At 48.0% G+C, this 15,751-nt stretch overlaps 5 protein-coding genes across 5 annotated transcripts; 2 read left to right on the forward strand and 3 right to left on the reverse strand.

Annotated features, from left to right (window-relative positions):
- Positions 1–464: 464 nt before the first annotated feature.
- Positions 465–2,486, reverse strand: F5B22DRAFT_634648 (beta-lactamase/transpeptidase-like protein; the record flags this gene model as incomplete). Its single annotated transcript, XM_047977011.1, has 5 exons — positions 465–1,290; positions 1,347–1,611; positions 1,666–1,797; positions 1,873–2,022; positions 2,081–2,486. The coding sequence occupies 5 exons, from the start codon at positions 2,484–2,486 to the stop codon at positions 465–467; spliced, it is 1,779 nt and encodes a 592-aa protein (XP_047833257.1).
- A 374-nt stretch (positions 2,487–2,860) lies between these two features.
- F5B22DRAFT_596276 (uncharacterized protein) lies at positions 2,861–5,670 on the forward strand. The gene is made up of 3 exons (XM_047974213.1): positions 2,861–3,136; positions 3,254–5,413; positions 5,561–5,670. The coding sequence occupies exons 1-2, from the start codon at positions 3,048–3,050 to the stop codon at positions 4,956–4,958; spliced, it is 1,794 nt and encodes a 597-aa protein (XP_047833258.1). The 5' UTR covers positions 2,861–3,047; the 3' UTR covers positions 4,959–5,413; positions 5,561–5,670.
- On the reverse strand, positions 5,636–6,991 carry F5B22DRAFT_596280 (Alpha/beta hydrolase fold-1). Its single transcript, XM_047974214.1, has 2 exons — positions 6,125–6,991; positions 5,636–6,061 (listed from the first exon to the last, which is right to left on the reverse strand). The coding sequence occupies exons 1-2, from the start codon at positions 6,557–6,559 to the stop codon at positions 5,711–5,713; spliced, it is 786 nt and encodes a 261-aa protein (XP_047833259.1). The 5' UTR covers positions 6,560–6,991; the 3' UTR covers positions 5,636–5,710.
- A 175-nt stretch (positions 6,992–7,166) lies between these two features.
- On the reverse strand, positions 7,167–9,705 carry F5B22DRAFT_662354 (uncharacterized protein; the record flags this gene model as incomplete). The annotated part of the gene is made up of 7 exons (XM_047980434.1): positions 9,096–9,705; positions 8,802–9,042; positions 8,459–8,733; positions 8,055–8,395; positions 7,813–7,980; positions 7,524–7,673; positions 7,167–7,447 (listed from the first exon to the last, which is right to left on the reverse strand). The coding sequence occupies exons 1-7, from the start codon at positions 9,143–9,145 to the stop codon at positions 7,167–7,169; spliced, it is 1,506 nt and encodes a 501-aa protein (XP_047833260.1). The 5' UTR covers positions 9,146–9,705.
- Positions 9,706–13,280: 3,575 nt separating this feature from the next.
- Positions 13,281–15,431, forward strand: F5B22DRAFT_596289 (uncharacterized protein). Its single transcript, XM_047974215.1, has 4 exons — positions 13,281–13,661; positions 13,748–14,283; positions 14,357–14,744; positions 14,794–15,431. The coding sequence occupies exons 2-4, from the start codon at positions 14,024–14,026 to the stop codon at positions 15,169–15,171; spliced, it is 1,026 nt and encodes a 341-aa protein (XP_047833261.1). The 5' UTR covers positions 13,281–13,661; positions 13,748–14,023; the 3' UTR covers positions 15,172–15,431.
- Positions 15,432–15,751: the final 320 nt, after the last annotated feature.

Genomic DNA, 15,751 nt, shown 5'->3' on the forward strand with positions numbered 1-15,751 from the left:
CCCTGGAGCTCGCAAGGCTTCTAAATCGCCTATGTTTATTATTATACGACGGCTTCACTCTGAAGGCCAGACTTCGTATGACAGCTGGAATTGTATATTAATACAAGTATAAAGAGGAAAGGAGAACTATTTTACAGTTGTACGTGGCCATTGCGAGCTGGGCACCAGGTGACAGCAGCTGTTCAGGCAACGGGCGTGTAAAGTACAAATAACTAACAGATATTATAGTGTCAAGAAACGGTGCGCTTGAGCCTGAGGAACCATTCAAGAAGCATTTGAAAAGACTAGTTGGCGCACAATGATGGCACGGCGCTATCACTTCCTTTCGAGGATGCCGAGATAAGAGCCCTGCGTAGTTTGCCAATAACTCGCAACGGCTTACTCGCAATTAGGAGACCTTGGTCTGATGAAAGTCAGTTTGTTATCATGAATCATACTCCGGACAGGCTCATTGTGGTAACAACTTACTTGGTCCTCTCTAAAGTCTGTCGTGTGATTCTAGGAATTATAGAAGTCGCCCTGCCCTTGTCATCCACCTCAAACACGAAATCGTCAAATGCGATTTTCCCATAGTGTAACGCAGCAACACCTCCCCAAGGCAGGCAACCCTGAGAGAACACAACCCCGGGTTGCGATGTCTGAGAAGCGTTACGAACCCCTTCGTACACAGCGCGGAAAGATATTTTGCCGTTGCTCTCCAGATCCATAGGATACAGTCTGGCGTCAACCTGCGCGTTCGGCACTCCTGTATACTGCTCCAATACGTCCTTGTCACCCATGGTCCAGTTACTAAGCTTAAGTCCCGGATGAGCGTTATCCACAGAGATCTCCAGGCTCATATTAGAGCTGGCATAAATCCCTCCGAAGTTATATGCGGCCTCATCGCGGGCGGCTTGCTCGAAAGCCGAAACCATGGTACTTGTAACAATATCGCCGATGACATTGAGCGCTACTGCGCGTGCTGCAGACTCAGCCGCAGTTGTAGGGCTGGCAGTCAAGAGAGCGAAACCGAAGTCGTGCTCTGGCGAAAGTACGAAAAGCGTTGAGTAACCACCCAGCATACCATTCTTCGTGTAGAGGTCAACGACGCGCGTGTGATCGCTTCCTGATGAAACAGGTTGCAGTAGGCGATGTATCTCCCATGGCATACCGACTGCTACGTGGAGGTCGGCTGTATGGGCGATGGGACGTAGCCATTGTCGAGTTGTCATCGGGCTCAGGATACTGGAATTGAGAATGGACTGCCCTAATGTCGCCATGTCTGCTCCAGTTGAAAAAATGCCGCCCACTCTTATCTATGTCAGTCATATGCTGCCTAGCAAATTTGGGGCGATAGAGACACTTACGGGCTTGCATCAGCAAGGTCCACACTCCACCAGCTTGAGATCTTGTCTCCTGGTATGATGCCTTCTTTCGTGCTGTTTGGAGGTTGCAACGATGTTCTGCTTAGCCCCAAACGGTTGATGATCGAGGACTGAAATATATCGGTGAATGATTTGCCGGTAATTCCTTCTAGTGCGTAGGCAAGAATTTGAAATGCCATATTGGAGTACACGGGCGTGTGGAACGTCGAGGTAACGGGGTGCAAAGCCTTGACTTCGTTGAGAAAATCTATACTGATGTTACCAAGGTTACCTCTCTCATCGAGGCGAATGCATCACTTACCTGCACGCGAGCATGATGGAAGCAAGAAGTCGGTGGTGCCACAAGTTGGGATATCTTCGGGCGCAAGTGGTGGAAGTGCAGCCTGCTCTGCTATTGTCTCATTGATAAGGTTTGCAAAGTCAGAAAGAGAATCTATGTTTGCAGAAACTATTAGCTTCGCCCACGTCCAAAGCGCTGACGGGTGTTGAGTCTAGGTCATATACTTACAATCCCGGTCTAAGCCAGCTGAATGACTAGCAAGAGCCTCGATGGTAACCTCATCCCACTTCACTTGGCTCACAGCGTCATTAGCCCCATTCTTTGAGAATTCTGCAAGTTCGGGCACCCATTTCGTGACAGGATCTTTCAGGTGGTTCGCTACATAAGGTCAATAACTATCATCAAAAGCACGTTGTTGACTTAGGTCGTGACTTACTGCCGAGTTCAGCTAAGAGTGCGTAGACTGTCAAAAGTTTGGAGACGCTGCCAATACGGAATATAGTGTTCTCGTCTAAACCTCTTGATGGAAGTGAAGTGTTATCCAAACTCGTTGCGGCGTAACTGAAATTGAAAAGATTCTCATCTTTTGAGAAGAGATTTAGCTGAAAGCTTGTACTAGCATTGTCGAAGGCAAGTGGGTTATTGATGAGTTTTTGAAGTTCATCCTGCAGAACGGATAGTCCCGTGCCAATAGCTCCTGAGTCCCTTTTCAAGTTCTTTGGAACGGGAAACACTGCACCTTGAAGGGGGCAGTTTGGGCTATACTGCGCTGTAGTGAAACACGCGAAGAGTGGCAACGTAGCCGCCGCGAAAGTGGCAATGGAAGTGTTGATAGCCCTCATATTGCAGAAAACGACGAGATGCTCTAATCATGTTTTATACGATGGATTCTCTAATCGCAAAAGCGAGAAGACATGGTCTTATATATCTACGACATCGTATATCAGACTCTTCCTTTTACTATGTACTGTATTATGAGGTACGGACCCAGTAATGCCTCCTAGTGACCCTGGCAAGCTGGTACCACATCTCAGGAGACGGAGCTGAGAGAGATCGACGTCAGTTCTTGGCATACAAAGAAATCCAGCCAATGAGATTATCGCTGCCTAGCATTGAAGCTCCCGATTGGCTGCGTCGCTTCGAAGTGCCGAGCTAGAGATGGCCCCAGTAGATCCGGGGTGTGTGTGATGATGAGCTCAGCCTCAAATGGATGCAAGTTTGATTAAATCTAACTAGGCAGAAAAATAGATTTCACTTTTGAGCACATCATACGTCTTATTTCTGTGTCATGCGCAAGCATATTAATTGCGTCTTTAGTTATTAACGAGTGTTTCGGCGACTTTTACTGACGTCGGGCTAACCGAGCTGCCGAGACTTGGCGATCCATATCTCAGGTGTCAGCGATGGTGCTTTTCCGTGATACAGGCTCTGAGAAGCCACAACCCAAACGTACCTATCATCCACGAAGTCGGAATGGGTGTTCCAACTGCAAGTAAGGCCATTTCCCCTCTTGGTATACTCTCCTAACCGACATTGAGCCTCGCTGTACAAGGCCATCAGTCTTGGGTGATGGCAAATGTCAAAGCTAATGCAATGTGCTCGTAAACAGGAAGAGAAAAGTGAAGTGTGATGAAACAAAACCGCAATGTACTCGCTGTCTCTCTGCTGGTTATCGGTGCGAAGGCTTCACGAAATCACCCAATGAATGTGCTCGCCCAGAACACACTACAGCTCACCCGCTGGCGATTGTCAATGGGTCGACAACTGCGTTGAGTCATGCGACTCCCCGTGCACAAACACATGGAGCTCTCGTTGAGCTGAAGATTGCATTACCCCGGACAAGTGTGGCAGAAGCTCGCAGCTATCGCTTTTTCATGGAAGTAGCTGCCCCTTCACTTGCAGGGGTTTTCGACGGTGACTTCTGGCTATGCGAAATCCCTCGCGCCTGTTTCGTCGACAGGGCAATATGGCACGCCGTGGTTAGTCTTGGTGCTGTATACGAGGCATATCTTTCAAGCAACAAGACAAATGAAGCTTCGAGAGACTCGCACAACAGCAATGAATTCATACTGCAACAATCTAATCTAGCAATCAAGGCCCTGGTAAATACATCGCTCGAAATAGACAAATGGCGTACTTTGACAGCAAGCGTACTATTTACACACATTTGCAGCTTGCAAAGCCATCATGAACAGGCTTTCATGCATCTATCCGCAGGCCACAAGATCATACAAGCTATGCTAGTAGATGGGCGAACCATGTGCCTGAAATCGACGTTCCAACATACTCCGGACCCGAGTACCGAGACAGGGCCTGGGATTCTCGGCTCGTCAGCAAAAATTCCCGTTTCTTTGGCTACGCTGCAAGCAATCATAGCGAACCTGGAATCTCATCGCCAGGCAATGAATTGTGGCGGGCTGATACACGAGACGAGCAAAAACCACAATTTCAACTTGTGGCTCTCCTATCGAGAACCTCCAAACGACCCTGGCAGACTCGGTATGAGCTGTGTTGCGAGCGAAAATATTATCAACGCGAATCGTGCGGCCGAATCTCTATTCTATGGTCTCATACTATACTCACAGAAGCACAGCGATAAACTCGCAGAGGTGGTTGGTAAGGGCGACATATCAAGCCTTCAAGCCCTAATATCTGGACAAGAACCCTACAGGCGATGTTACACAAGACTTCGCACATTCTATCAGACTTGTCATACCGAAACAGAAACAGCTACCCATGCTGAGTTTACCAGAAACCCTCTCAATAAATCCATTCTCACACTGCGTCTTTTCCTCACCACAATGCGGCTCCTCCTCCTCTGTAACCCTGATACACCCTCACAACCTATCACCCAACACTATCTACGCTTGCAGTTCGAAGACATACTTTCTACCGGTGAAAAAATTCTCCAGCTTGGTCAAATTAGTAATACGTCGTCTACCATCCCAACGCCATCCACGACACAACCTCTCTACATGGTAGCCCATAGTGGATTCCCACAATCTTTACGTCAGCGAGCTGTGCTCCTACTAAGGAAGTACCCGAGATGTGATGGTCTCTGGGACACGTCATTCAGCGCTGCGCTTGCGGACTTAATGATGAGACAAGAGAGGGCAAGTGCCATGTGCAAAGAAGTCTCGGGGGAAGGCCAGGTTAGAAGTGAAGATGAAGATGATGGGGAAGTTGAAGTGTTGGATCGTGTCTACAATTACAAAGTTGTCTTCCAAGGGGTGAGGACAGCTGTGATAGAGAGTCGAACATGGAGGGATTTCCTGGCAGGGGCGTCGGCGAAGAGAAATTTGTTGACTTGGTAGAGACAGCGAAAAAGGGGTAGGGATATCGAACCTTAAGAAAAGTGGCTAATAATATTGCGAGAGTGTCTAATGACCAAAATACCGGTCCTGTGGTGCAACCGTGAGTAATTCCCGCTGTAACATTGTCACGACAGAGGTGGTACTGAGCTAAAAAATTGAGAGTCATCTAACGAACCCAGGTATGAAGGCATACGCGAAGTCTTAATTATTTGGTAACCGAAATCCCTCCTAGATAGAGTTATCTGCAAGTCATTACGTATGAACTCATTTTGCATAAAATTATAGCACAACCGACCAGTTCAGTTGTTCTCGAACGCATTTCGGTGCTCGTAGGATCCAATCGGGGTCCAAATTGTCGCGAACATTGGCTTGATAAGCGCCAGTTCCATTTTTCAACTGCTGTATACGGCGCAAGCGAAGAATATTCGTGATACTGTTTTTGTATAGTAACCGATCTAGCAAGATAGTTAGCTCTACGTGGTGGCTTCTGATAACGGGCAGAGTATTAAGTAAGAAGTGCGAGCGATATGTCCTAGGAGCGAAGTCTTCTATGCCACTTGCAACTTTTATAATGGCGTTCTTTGCAGACTGACATTACTTACCACAATCAAATAGAGTCAGCACGGTTAGTCATCGCTATAACGTCTTGCGTTGACCACAGAAGAAATGCCAAGAAGTTTGGGATATTCCAAGTTGAATGCTACGAAGCTATCAACTCAAAGCCATATCAATAAACGTTCACCGTACACGACTCATTGGGCAGCAACATGCATAAACCAATCAACCACCTTGTCAAGATGCATGATAGTCGGACAATGCCCCGCCTTGATGCTCGTCACATCGACCTTATTTCCAGTCTCAGCCTTGAGCATCTCGATCTCCTTCCTCTGCCAATCCGCGGGAATGACCAAGTCGTCCTCGCAGACTAGATACGACACCGGCACGTCCTTATACCCCGCGTGCGTGAGCGGGTTCGCGAAACTCACGCCGGAATGCAAAGTGAATTGCATCTGATAGCGCATTTGCTCTTCCTTGGTGGGCACGTCGGAGAAACACGTCGCTGCCGAGCGCTCGATGTCTGTGAAGTGCAGCCAACCTTTCTCCTGTAATTACTTTAACGTCAACATCGCGGTTACGTCATGAGGACTGGGGGGATATGCACTGACATCCGGTGCCAGCACTGGAGGTTTATCTGCGGGTGGTGCGGGGAGCGCCTCGGCTGTGGAGTGGCCTGGAGTTGCCACGGCGACAGTCTTGTACGCGAGTCTCACTATGCCTCCCTTCTTTCCCGCCTTCTGCCGCTCCTGGACTGAGAGGCCCTTGGTGCTCTCCGTCGCAGGCATGCCGCCGTAGGAATGCGCGACGAGGATGATCTCTCGCCCCTCATCTGCGAGCGCTTCAACTTCTTTGGCGATGAGAGCGGCGTCGTCGTACATTGTCGCGGGTGGCGTGTCACGTCCTTGTCCTGGACCGACACCGACGGTTGCAAGATGTATGACCTTCATGTCATATCCTCGCGCCTTTACCTGCTCGACAAGATTGTCGTAGAAATATGCTGGGGCGAAGGAGCCTGTAGCGAGGAGGAAGTAAGGCTTCGACATTTTGGACGTGTTTGTATTGATTGGCGTGGTTAATGCTGAGTTGTTCAGCGGAGTTGAGGCTCTGCTCTATCATTTATATGAACGGAATTCATATGATGATCGCTGCTTTGCTTGAGGTTATGTCTTCTAATCACCCCGATCGACTCTCCCGTGGCTTACCTGAAATCACGTAACTGACCCCTGTGCCGGAGCTTCAACGTGCCGTTGCTCCCACATGTGGGTACCGCAGATCTTTGCGCTGCCCAATTATCTGTATGCTTTTACAAAAGCGCTTCAGTGCATTTGTCATCTGGGAACTACACTTCCAGTATTAATTGGCCCAATGCCTATGGCGGATTGGGATGCGGGAGATGTTATGTCTTTGCCGTTGGGCTGCAGCTGATGAAGATGGTTGCATTGGGGTCAGACTTCAGTTGGTGGGGTCATTCGGCCTACCAGCATTTAGGAGCTGAGAGTATACATCAAGTTGCATCTACAAAGGAACACAAGGTCACGAAAAATCATGTGATATGGGCTACATAGAAAATTATCTGTTCAACTAGAGGAATGAATATTGCTATATCGTAGGAAACCGCTAAGCCAATGTCGAAGGCGGAAACGACCGGCCTCACAACTCGGGGCGACCATGCTGACCAGGGTGGCAAGGAGCCGCGAAAGTATTCTTCAGCGCCGGGATGGACGGCGTGAAGAAGTACTCTCCACCGCGCGAGATCACCCATCTAGCGCTGAAATCTAGTTCCGTATTCGCCCCCGAGATGTCCGGGCTCGCCCCCACCATCTGCCGGGGCAGGTTATCCGTTGCGACACCGATAATCGGGTCGATGCCCGGCGCTGGGACCGGAGGTACAGTAGTGGTCTTGGGTGGGAAAGTGCGGTTATTTGCCCAGCCTAGACGAAGAAATGTGTCAGCATGCCGCCCAGACGCTTCACGCAGGCTTGGCTTATTATGATTGGGACTGCTTACTCTGTTGCATGAAGTGGAATCCATTGCCTAGATTGCTCTGGTAGCAGGCGAAAAGAAGGCCGCGTTCCAGCTTCTCGTCGGGGGAGCTTCTCCTCTCCCTTTTCTCCTTTTCTGTTACCTCAGGTCCGAAGGCGATGCCACGGCGAATGACTGCATCACTTAGAGTTAGTAACTTCCTTTCTGAGCCGCGTCTGATTTCATATCTCCATGCTTGGTGGAGAGTAAGGGGTTTTATATCTAGTGTTCCTCTCTTCTATTGAGCAAGAAAATGGTTCTGGACGTTACTCACTTCGGCGAATCTCCGTACCGCCGCGACCGTCCAAGTCCGAGCGAGGGTTGGTCTTTCGGATGTGCGCAGCAAAAGGACAACGCTCCTGGTTATTAGGGTCGAAACGGAAATCTTGACGTTTAGCAAAAGCGGGGTTGTCGCGCAAAGGTGTCAAGTCAATGGGGGCGCCTGTGTAACTGACATCAGTACGGAATACATTCATTAACTGCCGCTGAAGCAGCCGGGTCTGAGGCTGAACCTACCGCTCTTCCATCGCCCAACGAGACGAGCGCCGAGAAGGTCGGCTCCAGTGGGATTCCCAGGGGCAGGCGGGATACCCTTCAAAGCGTTCTCCTGTAAAAAGGTATCGAACTCAGGGACAAGCTGCTTCAAGTAGCGGAACGCGAGGAAGCTTCCGTCAAGGGCCCAGGACGGGCGCGTGACATGCTGTGGTGGAGTACCCGGAGGAAACACGAGGCCGTCGTCGCCTTTACGGCCGAGGAGGATTACACCTTGACGGACAGGCGCCTCGCCTGGTTCGGATATGACGCCGGCATCAACGTTTTCGACGGCTGGCTGCGAGAGTCCATCGTTGAAGCCGAAGCTAGACACGGTAGCTGTTAGCAACAGGGCACGGGATTATTAGAAAGCGCTGAGGGGCACTCACTGCTCATGACCACTCTCAGCACCAGGTCTAACCTGACCTCGGAGTTGAGTAACTTCCTCAATCGTGGCGTCCTTATGTCCGGATCGGAATATTCTCTTGATATGATCAAGAGTTCTGTCAAGCACAACCATGCTATTGGCTGTGATGTCAAACACGCCGTGGATATCCTTCTTGAAATCAGAGTCCCATTCCGTGAGATTATCGCCTAGGTTCGCTGCATCCGCCAGCATTCCGTCCTTGAACACTTTGTCTCCAATGTCATCGGTGATTCCAAGCTGAGGATTGACTGCTGCGTTAGATTCTATTCTTTCAAAATGCATTGCTATGAGCTCTATCAACTCACCGCTACCAGACCCTTCTGGGAGAATGAGATATTCACACCACTATTCTCAATCAGGGGGAAGTGCCTGCCTTCATTGGCAGCTTCTTTCTTGCCCTCCTTGATGGTCTGATGGAATTTCTTGGCTTCCGTGGTGGTAGTTATAAGAGGAATGATTGATCTCAGGTGTTCTCGGAAATGGAGGCCTTGGCCGGCCTTGATACGGAAGAAGAAGAAGAGCTCCGTCTTCTTCCCTAGTCCCTCACTGACACGCATCACGGTCAGCATCTCGTGGGATATTGATCCATATGCACTTACAGGATATCACCTTGCACATTATTAATGTCAAGTGGCTGTTGGTTAGCCATGGTATTGTTGTAGATGACAATGTTATTTCACCTGGGAGAAGCTATATTGAAGCTTGAAATCGAGGCAGTGTAATGGTATGAGTTAAGGTGCGTAGCTTTGTCCTCCAAGTGCTTTGTTACTCGCCTGACTTGAATGCAGGCTTGCGTTCTTTATGTAGATTCACCCCAGAGCTATGTATGTTACCCAGATCATCCGAACAATCGTAGTCCCCGATACTTTTCGCCTTCGCTTTCACAGGGTGGCTGATGTTCTTGGCCACAGCCTGTCTGTATTTGCTACAAGATAGCCTGTCGATATGCTGCCTTATTTGCCTGCCAGTAATGGGAGATGTCTCATTCTTCCAAGATGGCGCTACCTCGGCCAGTCAATTGCTTTGGAAACGTAATCGCCGGTTGAACCGGAGTCACGCGTGTCAAGCTGACGACGTAGCTGATCCAATAAGATTGACTAATCAAAAGTATGAAGGCATTCGGTGTGAATCACCTCTCACACCTTGGCTTGGCCTACGTGGAGGTAACGACTAGACGGCAGACAACGAGTTAAGGCTGGCACAAACACGCATAAATACGGCTTGCCCTTATTTTAAGCCACGGCTTAGGTCTCATAGTAGTGCGAAGAGCGCATTCTGGAGTGCGAAAGCCTCTTCCTTGTCATAGCAAATGGTCTGTAGCATTCGGTTACACCGTCACATTGCTTATGCCAGTGGCTGCGAAGAATAATTCTTTGCAGGTTATTACTTAATGAGCCGCTCATTTGCGAGAGATCTAAGGGCGCAAAATGAATAGGCAAAGCCAGTGGCGTGGTCGAACGTACGAACGTGCTCATGACGTGCTAACACGTAAGTGATAATATCCAACGTCAGAAATTTCGACGATCACGGTGAACGGCGGTGTCAGAAAATAGAGCGCATAGCCTCATAGGGCTGATCTCTCTACAGAATACCTAACGCAGCACATATGTGTGTCAGCAACGCCTATAGGGTAGTTTCGTTCTCGAATACGTCTTGTGTGGTTACACAACGCTAGGCTGCTGAAGTCAGCCGCAAAATCCTGCCGTTTTCGTCTCATACATACATACGAAGCACATGCAGCCCGTAATGATATTCACCCAATAGGATATCACGTCAAGTCAGCGTAAAGGTGAGCTGTACTCAGCAGCTCTTGTCAGACGCAATTGTTCCACGTGGAACCTCCCAAAGATCCCTATCCAAAATCAGCCGATTACACGATACCTAGACATGATTATCCTGCCTAATGTAATCGCAGCCGTGGGCCTTAAGGCCCACTGACATATGTGAGAACTTGTAGGGCGTTGGAGCTGAACATAGAGTATGGAAAAGCTGCATTTTCAATTTGCCATTCCTAGTCCATGGAGTGGCTATCTCACCAACAAGTGAGAGCTACATAGCAGGTTTGGTATGCAGCGAGCAACCACCCTCTTCAGTTTGGGGGAACTCCGTAGGCACACATAGCGCCCATTACGGTTGTTCAAGAGGACACCCAATTGTGTGCTCGCCCAAATTGAAGAGCTGATGTCATACTACCTACCTATATATATATATAATCCGCCACGGCCCCCTGCATGAGAAATGCTAGACGTCGCCGGCTTTATTGACTTTGTTTCAATACGTGAGGCATAGGTAGCTATCCTCTGTAACGCTTAAGACTATCTTTTCTGATTTACTCTCTATGAATTTCCTAAAATTCCATACGTTATGTAGAGATGCCTGTTTGATGTGCATAGTGCTATGCTGTGTGCCCATACGATCCTATTAAACATGGTATTGAGATCGGTTGACTCGGAAACCCAAGTCTATGTGATAAGGGCAAGATTTGCCGACAAGCTAAGCTTATATAAGAACCTCGGTGTTCCAGTCTTCGACTAATGCAGACTAAAATGACATGAGTCTTCATTTACATATATTTATAGGCCTCAAAGCCGCTGGCCCATTCCATCTGCATTTCTTCCATCCTATTGAAATGGCGGATAGGAGCTGGGGTTCAGACACTTGTGGCCAAGTAAAACCGGAAGTCTATCTGTATCACTGCACCAGGGCAAGGGCTTCATTAGTCAGTTATTATTTTCTCGTCATGTCCTCCTTTCATCCGCTGGGCCATACCGGGTTCCATCAGACCACTTCCGGCCTCAATAGTATTTTCTAGTGTACGACACCTGGAACTGTATAATGACTGACTTAAGGTCTTCTGACTTATAGTACTAGTGAACGTGACCAACTATCTCACTACAGACACCAGATCATTCATTATATTCCGTAGGACCTACCTAGGCCAAGTTGTTACAGGTAGTAGTAGTTCGAAGGATCGGAGGCAGCTAAGCACTTGGTCATGTAAAGGGCCGAGACCTCCAAAACACATAACATAGCCCAGGAATCCATTATATTCAGCCCTTATCTCTCCAGACAATCCGACTACTAGCTAATTGCTACCTAGTGTACTTGGGATCTAGCCCCCTGGTGGACATATGGCTGCAAACACTGCCCCTTGTTTTTCCTCTCATGCCAACCTCTGACTTATTCTGACTAGGTGCAAAGCTCACATTTATACAGCACATTAGCCCTGGCGCACAAAAACGTCGTTATCAGCTCTGACCATAATTCGGGAGTAAGTGCCCCTCAGACTTTCCCCCTCGTAGTATCGCTATGCACTATACGAAGGCTTCCTCCTTCCAAAAGTGTGAAGCTTATCTTTAATCAATGCGCTTTATTCATGGTTCATGATCACAGTCCAGCTGCTGCGGCTTTCTAGTTACATAGTACAGTACGCAAGGCGGCTTATCTTCGCTTTGGAGACGCAACGCCGCAGCATTTCACTCCCACCTCACACGCTTGTACAGAGCGGGAAGCAGCCGATTCATTGCTGATCTCTAATTAATTCCGTTGGTTCGGATAAGCGGACGGAATAAGATTGTCTGGCGAACGGACCTGCTTCGAGGTCAACAAACTGATCGTACACGTAACGTGCAAAGCTCGGTCTCTACTGTATGGTCTGGTAAACATTTATGACACAGCCCACGTTCACTGTGGTAGTGCCCAACTACATCCGATACAGAGTACCCCGGGGATCAAAACTCCAGACACTACCTTCGTCCGAGTCAGGGGATCCCCAGGGGGATCGCATGCATGTCATACGTACATAGTAACAACCACTACGCCGGGAAGGTCAACAATTACATACTTAGTGCATAGTAGACTGCTGCTCACTATATTAACTATGTCGTTTTAGTGCATAGCCCGGATTCTGGCCCATAGGATGCTCCCCGGTTCTTTAGTGCTGTGTTGCCTTTCCCATGATAAGTAAGGCCTGTTGCACATAGCTGGAAATACCTTCGTGTGTACCTACCCCAGTCTCTCGGAGCTCAGCAACTCAAACACGATCTACGACATGGTTGTAATACTTTTGTATGCTTGGCACCTCTTTGGCCTGCATGTTACCTACTTGTGATTAGGTGAAGTAGCTTCTATGCTGGTGACCCACCAAAGATAATCACCAATCACACCAACAAATCTGCGCATTGATAGTCTTGTTAGATATTATGAGTGAGCTACACTACCAGAGGCAGAAAGGTTTAACTCTAAGCTCCACAAATCCTCCGACAGTGGGTAATATTAGTGTGAATAGAGTGTCCATCAAAGCTGTCTCGGCTGTCTGCTCGTGAACGAGCGTGTGGGAGAACTAAACTCCCCGCCACGTGGAGCATGAGTTTAGTCCGTTCAACCTAGTGCATTGACAACGACGTTGGCTAGGCCTACATAGTGGTAGAGCTAGGTAGCCAACAGGAACAGCGCTAATAGAAGTAGATTTCAGCTTCGCTAATGTTAAACTAGCCTAGCTGGCATACAACAGAAAAACTCTTACCTGTGTGCTTTGAAATAACGGTATGGTTTTGTACAACCAATAAGGCTTTCTAGTCTCAACTCCAAGATGTTCTGTGGCCCAGTCGCAAGCTCAATTCATAGTTTGCCCCTTTTTACATCTCTCAGCCCCTTGCTCTCAACTCTATACTCGGCCAATCTTTAACAACTACTTATCTAGTCATGTAAGAGTTATTGAAGAAAGTCTGAAAGTTTTTGTTTGGAATAGGTTGGGTTTTTAAGTAGTCAGAATTGTGTACTATGTAGGTGCAGGCAAACAAAAAACAATGATGGGCGAGGAGAGAAAACACTGAAGAAATTCTATCAAACAATGAGCGTCTTCTCCATTTCTCCGCATACATAGTATTTCGAGATTAGTGCAGTTTGTGGACTAGGTTTTGAACAGGGTGCCCTTGCAGTGAAAATCATGATCAATCTCTCCCCGCCAAGGGGATCGAGTCTAGTCTGTAGTGCACTTGGCATATTTCTAACATATTCCGGCATTGATTCTACCGTCTGTGCCGCGTCTGCAGGTCCACAACCCTTCCCCCATTCTACTAGCAAGCAGTAGACTCGACAAGAGTCACGATAGGTATATGACGGCCAAGTTGTACTATTCCAGTTAAAGCAGTAGTTCAAGAATAGTAAGTATATCTAACCAAGCGTGCTCGATACAAGGGCTAGGCCAGTTCAGGGCCAGATTCATGAAAGTTAACTAAAGTATTGTTAGACGCACGATCACCACTAGGTAGTTATCTATACTCGTTTGGAACAGCTGCTTACTTTTTCAAACTAGAGGTAACCCTCATTCATGTATACTAATATCGGTATCCTTTCTGTTGGGTCCTTCTGTTTCACTTTCTCATAATCTTGCGCCAAAATGTCCTATATGTCGTTTGACAAGTAACTCATCGGGAACTCCTTCGAATTGTTAAGAAGATACTGCATCAATTCGACATAGAGCCTGAGTCCGGTCTTCTTCCAGTTTCACATCACTTATTCGAACATGCCTGGCTTTCTCGTTTCGCCCAATTATGTTGCACCACAGGCGACTGTAAACGACCTGGTCGTCGCATCTACAGTATGGGGATTTTCTCTGGCCGTTTCGCTTTTCACTGCTTCCAAGGCACGCAAGCAGACATGGAGATCCTGGAGGCGGACGGGTCGTGCCACTCCCTACATCATCATGGTTTGGGGAGAGTGGTTAGCGAGTACAATTCTCGGTATAATATCATGGCTCTTCTTATATGATGTTATCGAACCCTCGTAAGTAAGCGCGGAAAATGGTCTGGCACAGTCATACAAATCGCGATGACTAACAAAGAATTCCAACGACTAGGTTCCAGTTCTTCTTCTCTATTATAACGATATGGGTCTTTCAATTGCAATGCATTATGCAGATTCTCGTCAACCGGATCGCCCTGGTGACTAGAGACCAGAGGAAAATGAACAGGCTGAAATGGAGCGTTGCCGGGGCACTCCTTCTCTTGAATATCAGCGTCTATGTGATTTGGATCCCGGCACGCCTACAGATATCACCGACTTGGATACATATCAATGATGTATGGGATCGAATAGAGAAAGGGTTGTTTGCAGTTATCGATCTAGGCCTGAGCTCATATTTCGCTTACCAAGTACGGGCGAAATTAATCGCGAATGGTCTCGTCAAGTATAACCGGCTCTTCCGATACAATCTTGTCATGATCATTTTTTCACTATCACTGGATGTATGTATTGTGTCGTTCACATATGGGTTCTTTCACTAACAGCTGACAGATTGTTCTTATTGTCGTTGTACCTCTTGGGAATGGTTTCGTCTACCTAGTGTTTCACCCCCTTGTGTACCTTCTGAAGCTACACATCGAACTCAATCTTACAGACCTTCTTGCTAAGATCGTAAGAGTCGCCGAGGGTAACTCTACTCACTCAGAAGGATCGAAGCGGAGGACTGGTAAATCCGGCACCGATGCCCAGACCGGCGGGACCAGGATGGCGACACTCATTACGGCCAATCGTGATCGTCCAGAGAGTGACGATTTGAAAAAGGGCATACATAAGACGGTAGAGACGGAGATCCGGTACACGAAAGAGGACAGCGACGCTGCTAGTGGGACAGGCTCTACGAACCAACTTTTCGAACGCAGTCCTTATTAACCCGATTTCATTACGTTAATACACCACATCTGGAGCGGTTATTGATTTCAGCGAGGAAAAATATGTCAAAGAGTTGTTCACTTCAAAAGACGAATTGTCAGAATATTAGAAGGAACCCAAACGTTGGATCTAACTTGAATTCCTCTAATCCTAATTTATTCTTGTATATATTTCATGGAGTTCCTGTTAGCACTGAAGTATCTATAGCATTCTCCAGTCCCACAGAGTCAGAACTTAATAGATCTTTTTTCCAGATAAAACTCCCAAGTTTGATGTGTCATTGATTACGCCTGCTCTGGTTGCTATCAGTGAAATTGGTGCATTCTGATAGCGGTCCATGCCGTTCGTAAATGTCGAGACTATTCAGGCTCTCTGGCAGAGTGAGTGGATGGGGAACACCGGGCTACCGGCAGCAATGCCAATACCCCACTCACACGTAAATAGGAGCCAACGGAGCGGGCGAACCGTCCGTTGGGTCTATTGCAACTCTACAGTAGACTACTTGGCTTCTAGGCGGTCGGTACCTGCGTCTCGGGAAAAAGGGCTCACAAAATAGGATTAGGCGTTTCCGGCTCGACGG

This window comes from Xylaria bambusicola (genome assembly GCF_022495145.1).
Source record: "Xylaria bambusicola strain CBS 139988 unplaced genomic scaffold F5B22scaffold_9, whole genome shotgun sequence".
NCBI classification, from domain to species: Eukaryota; Fungi; Ascomycota; class Sordariomycetes; order Xylariales; family Xylariaceae; genus Xylaria; species Xylaria bambusicola.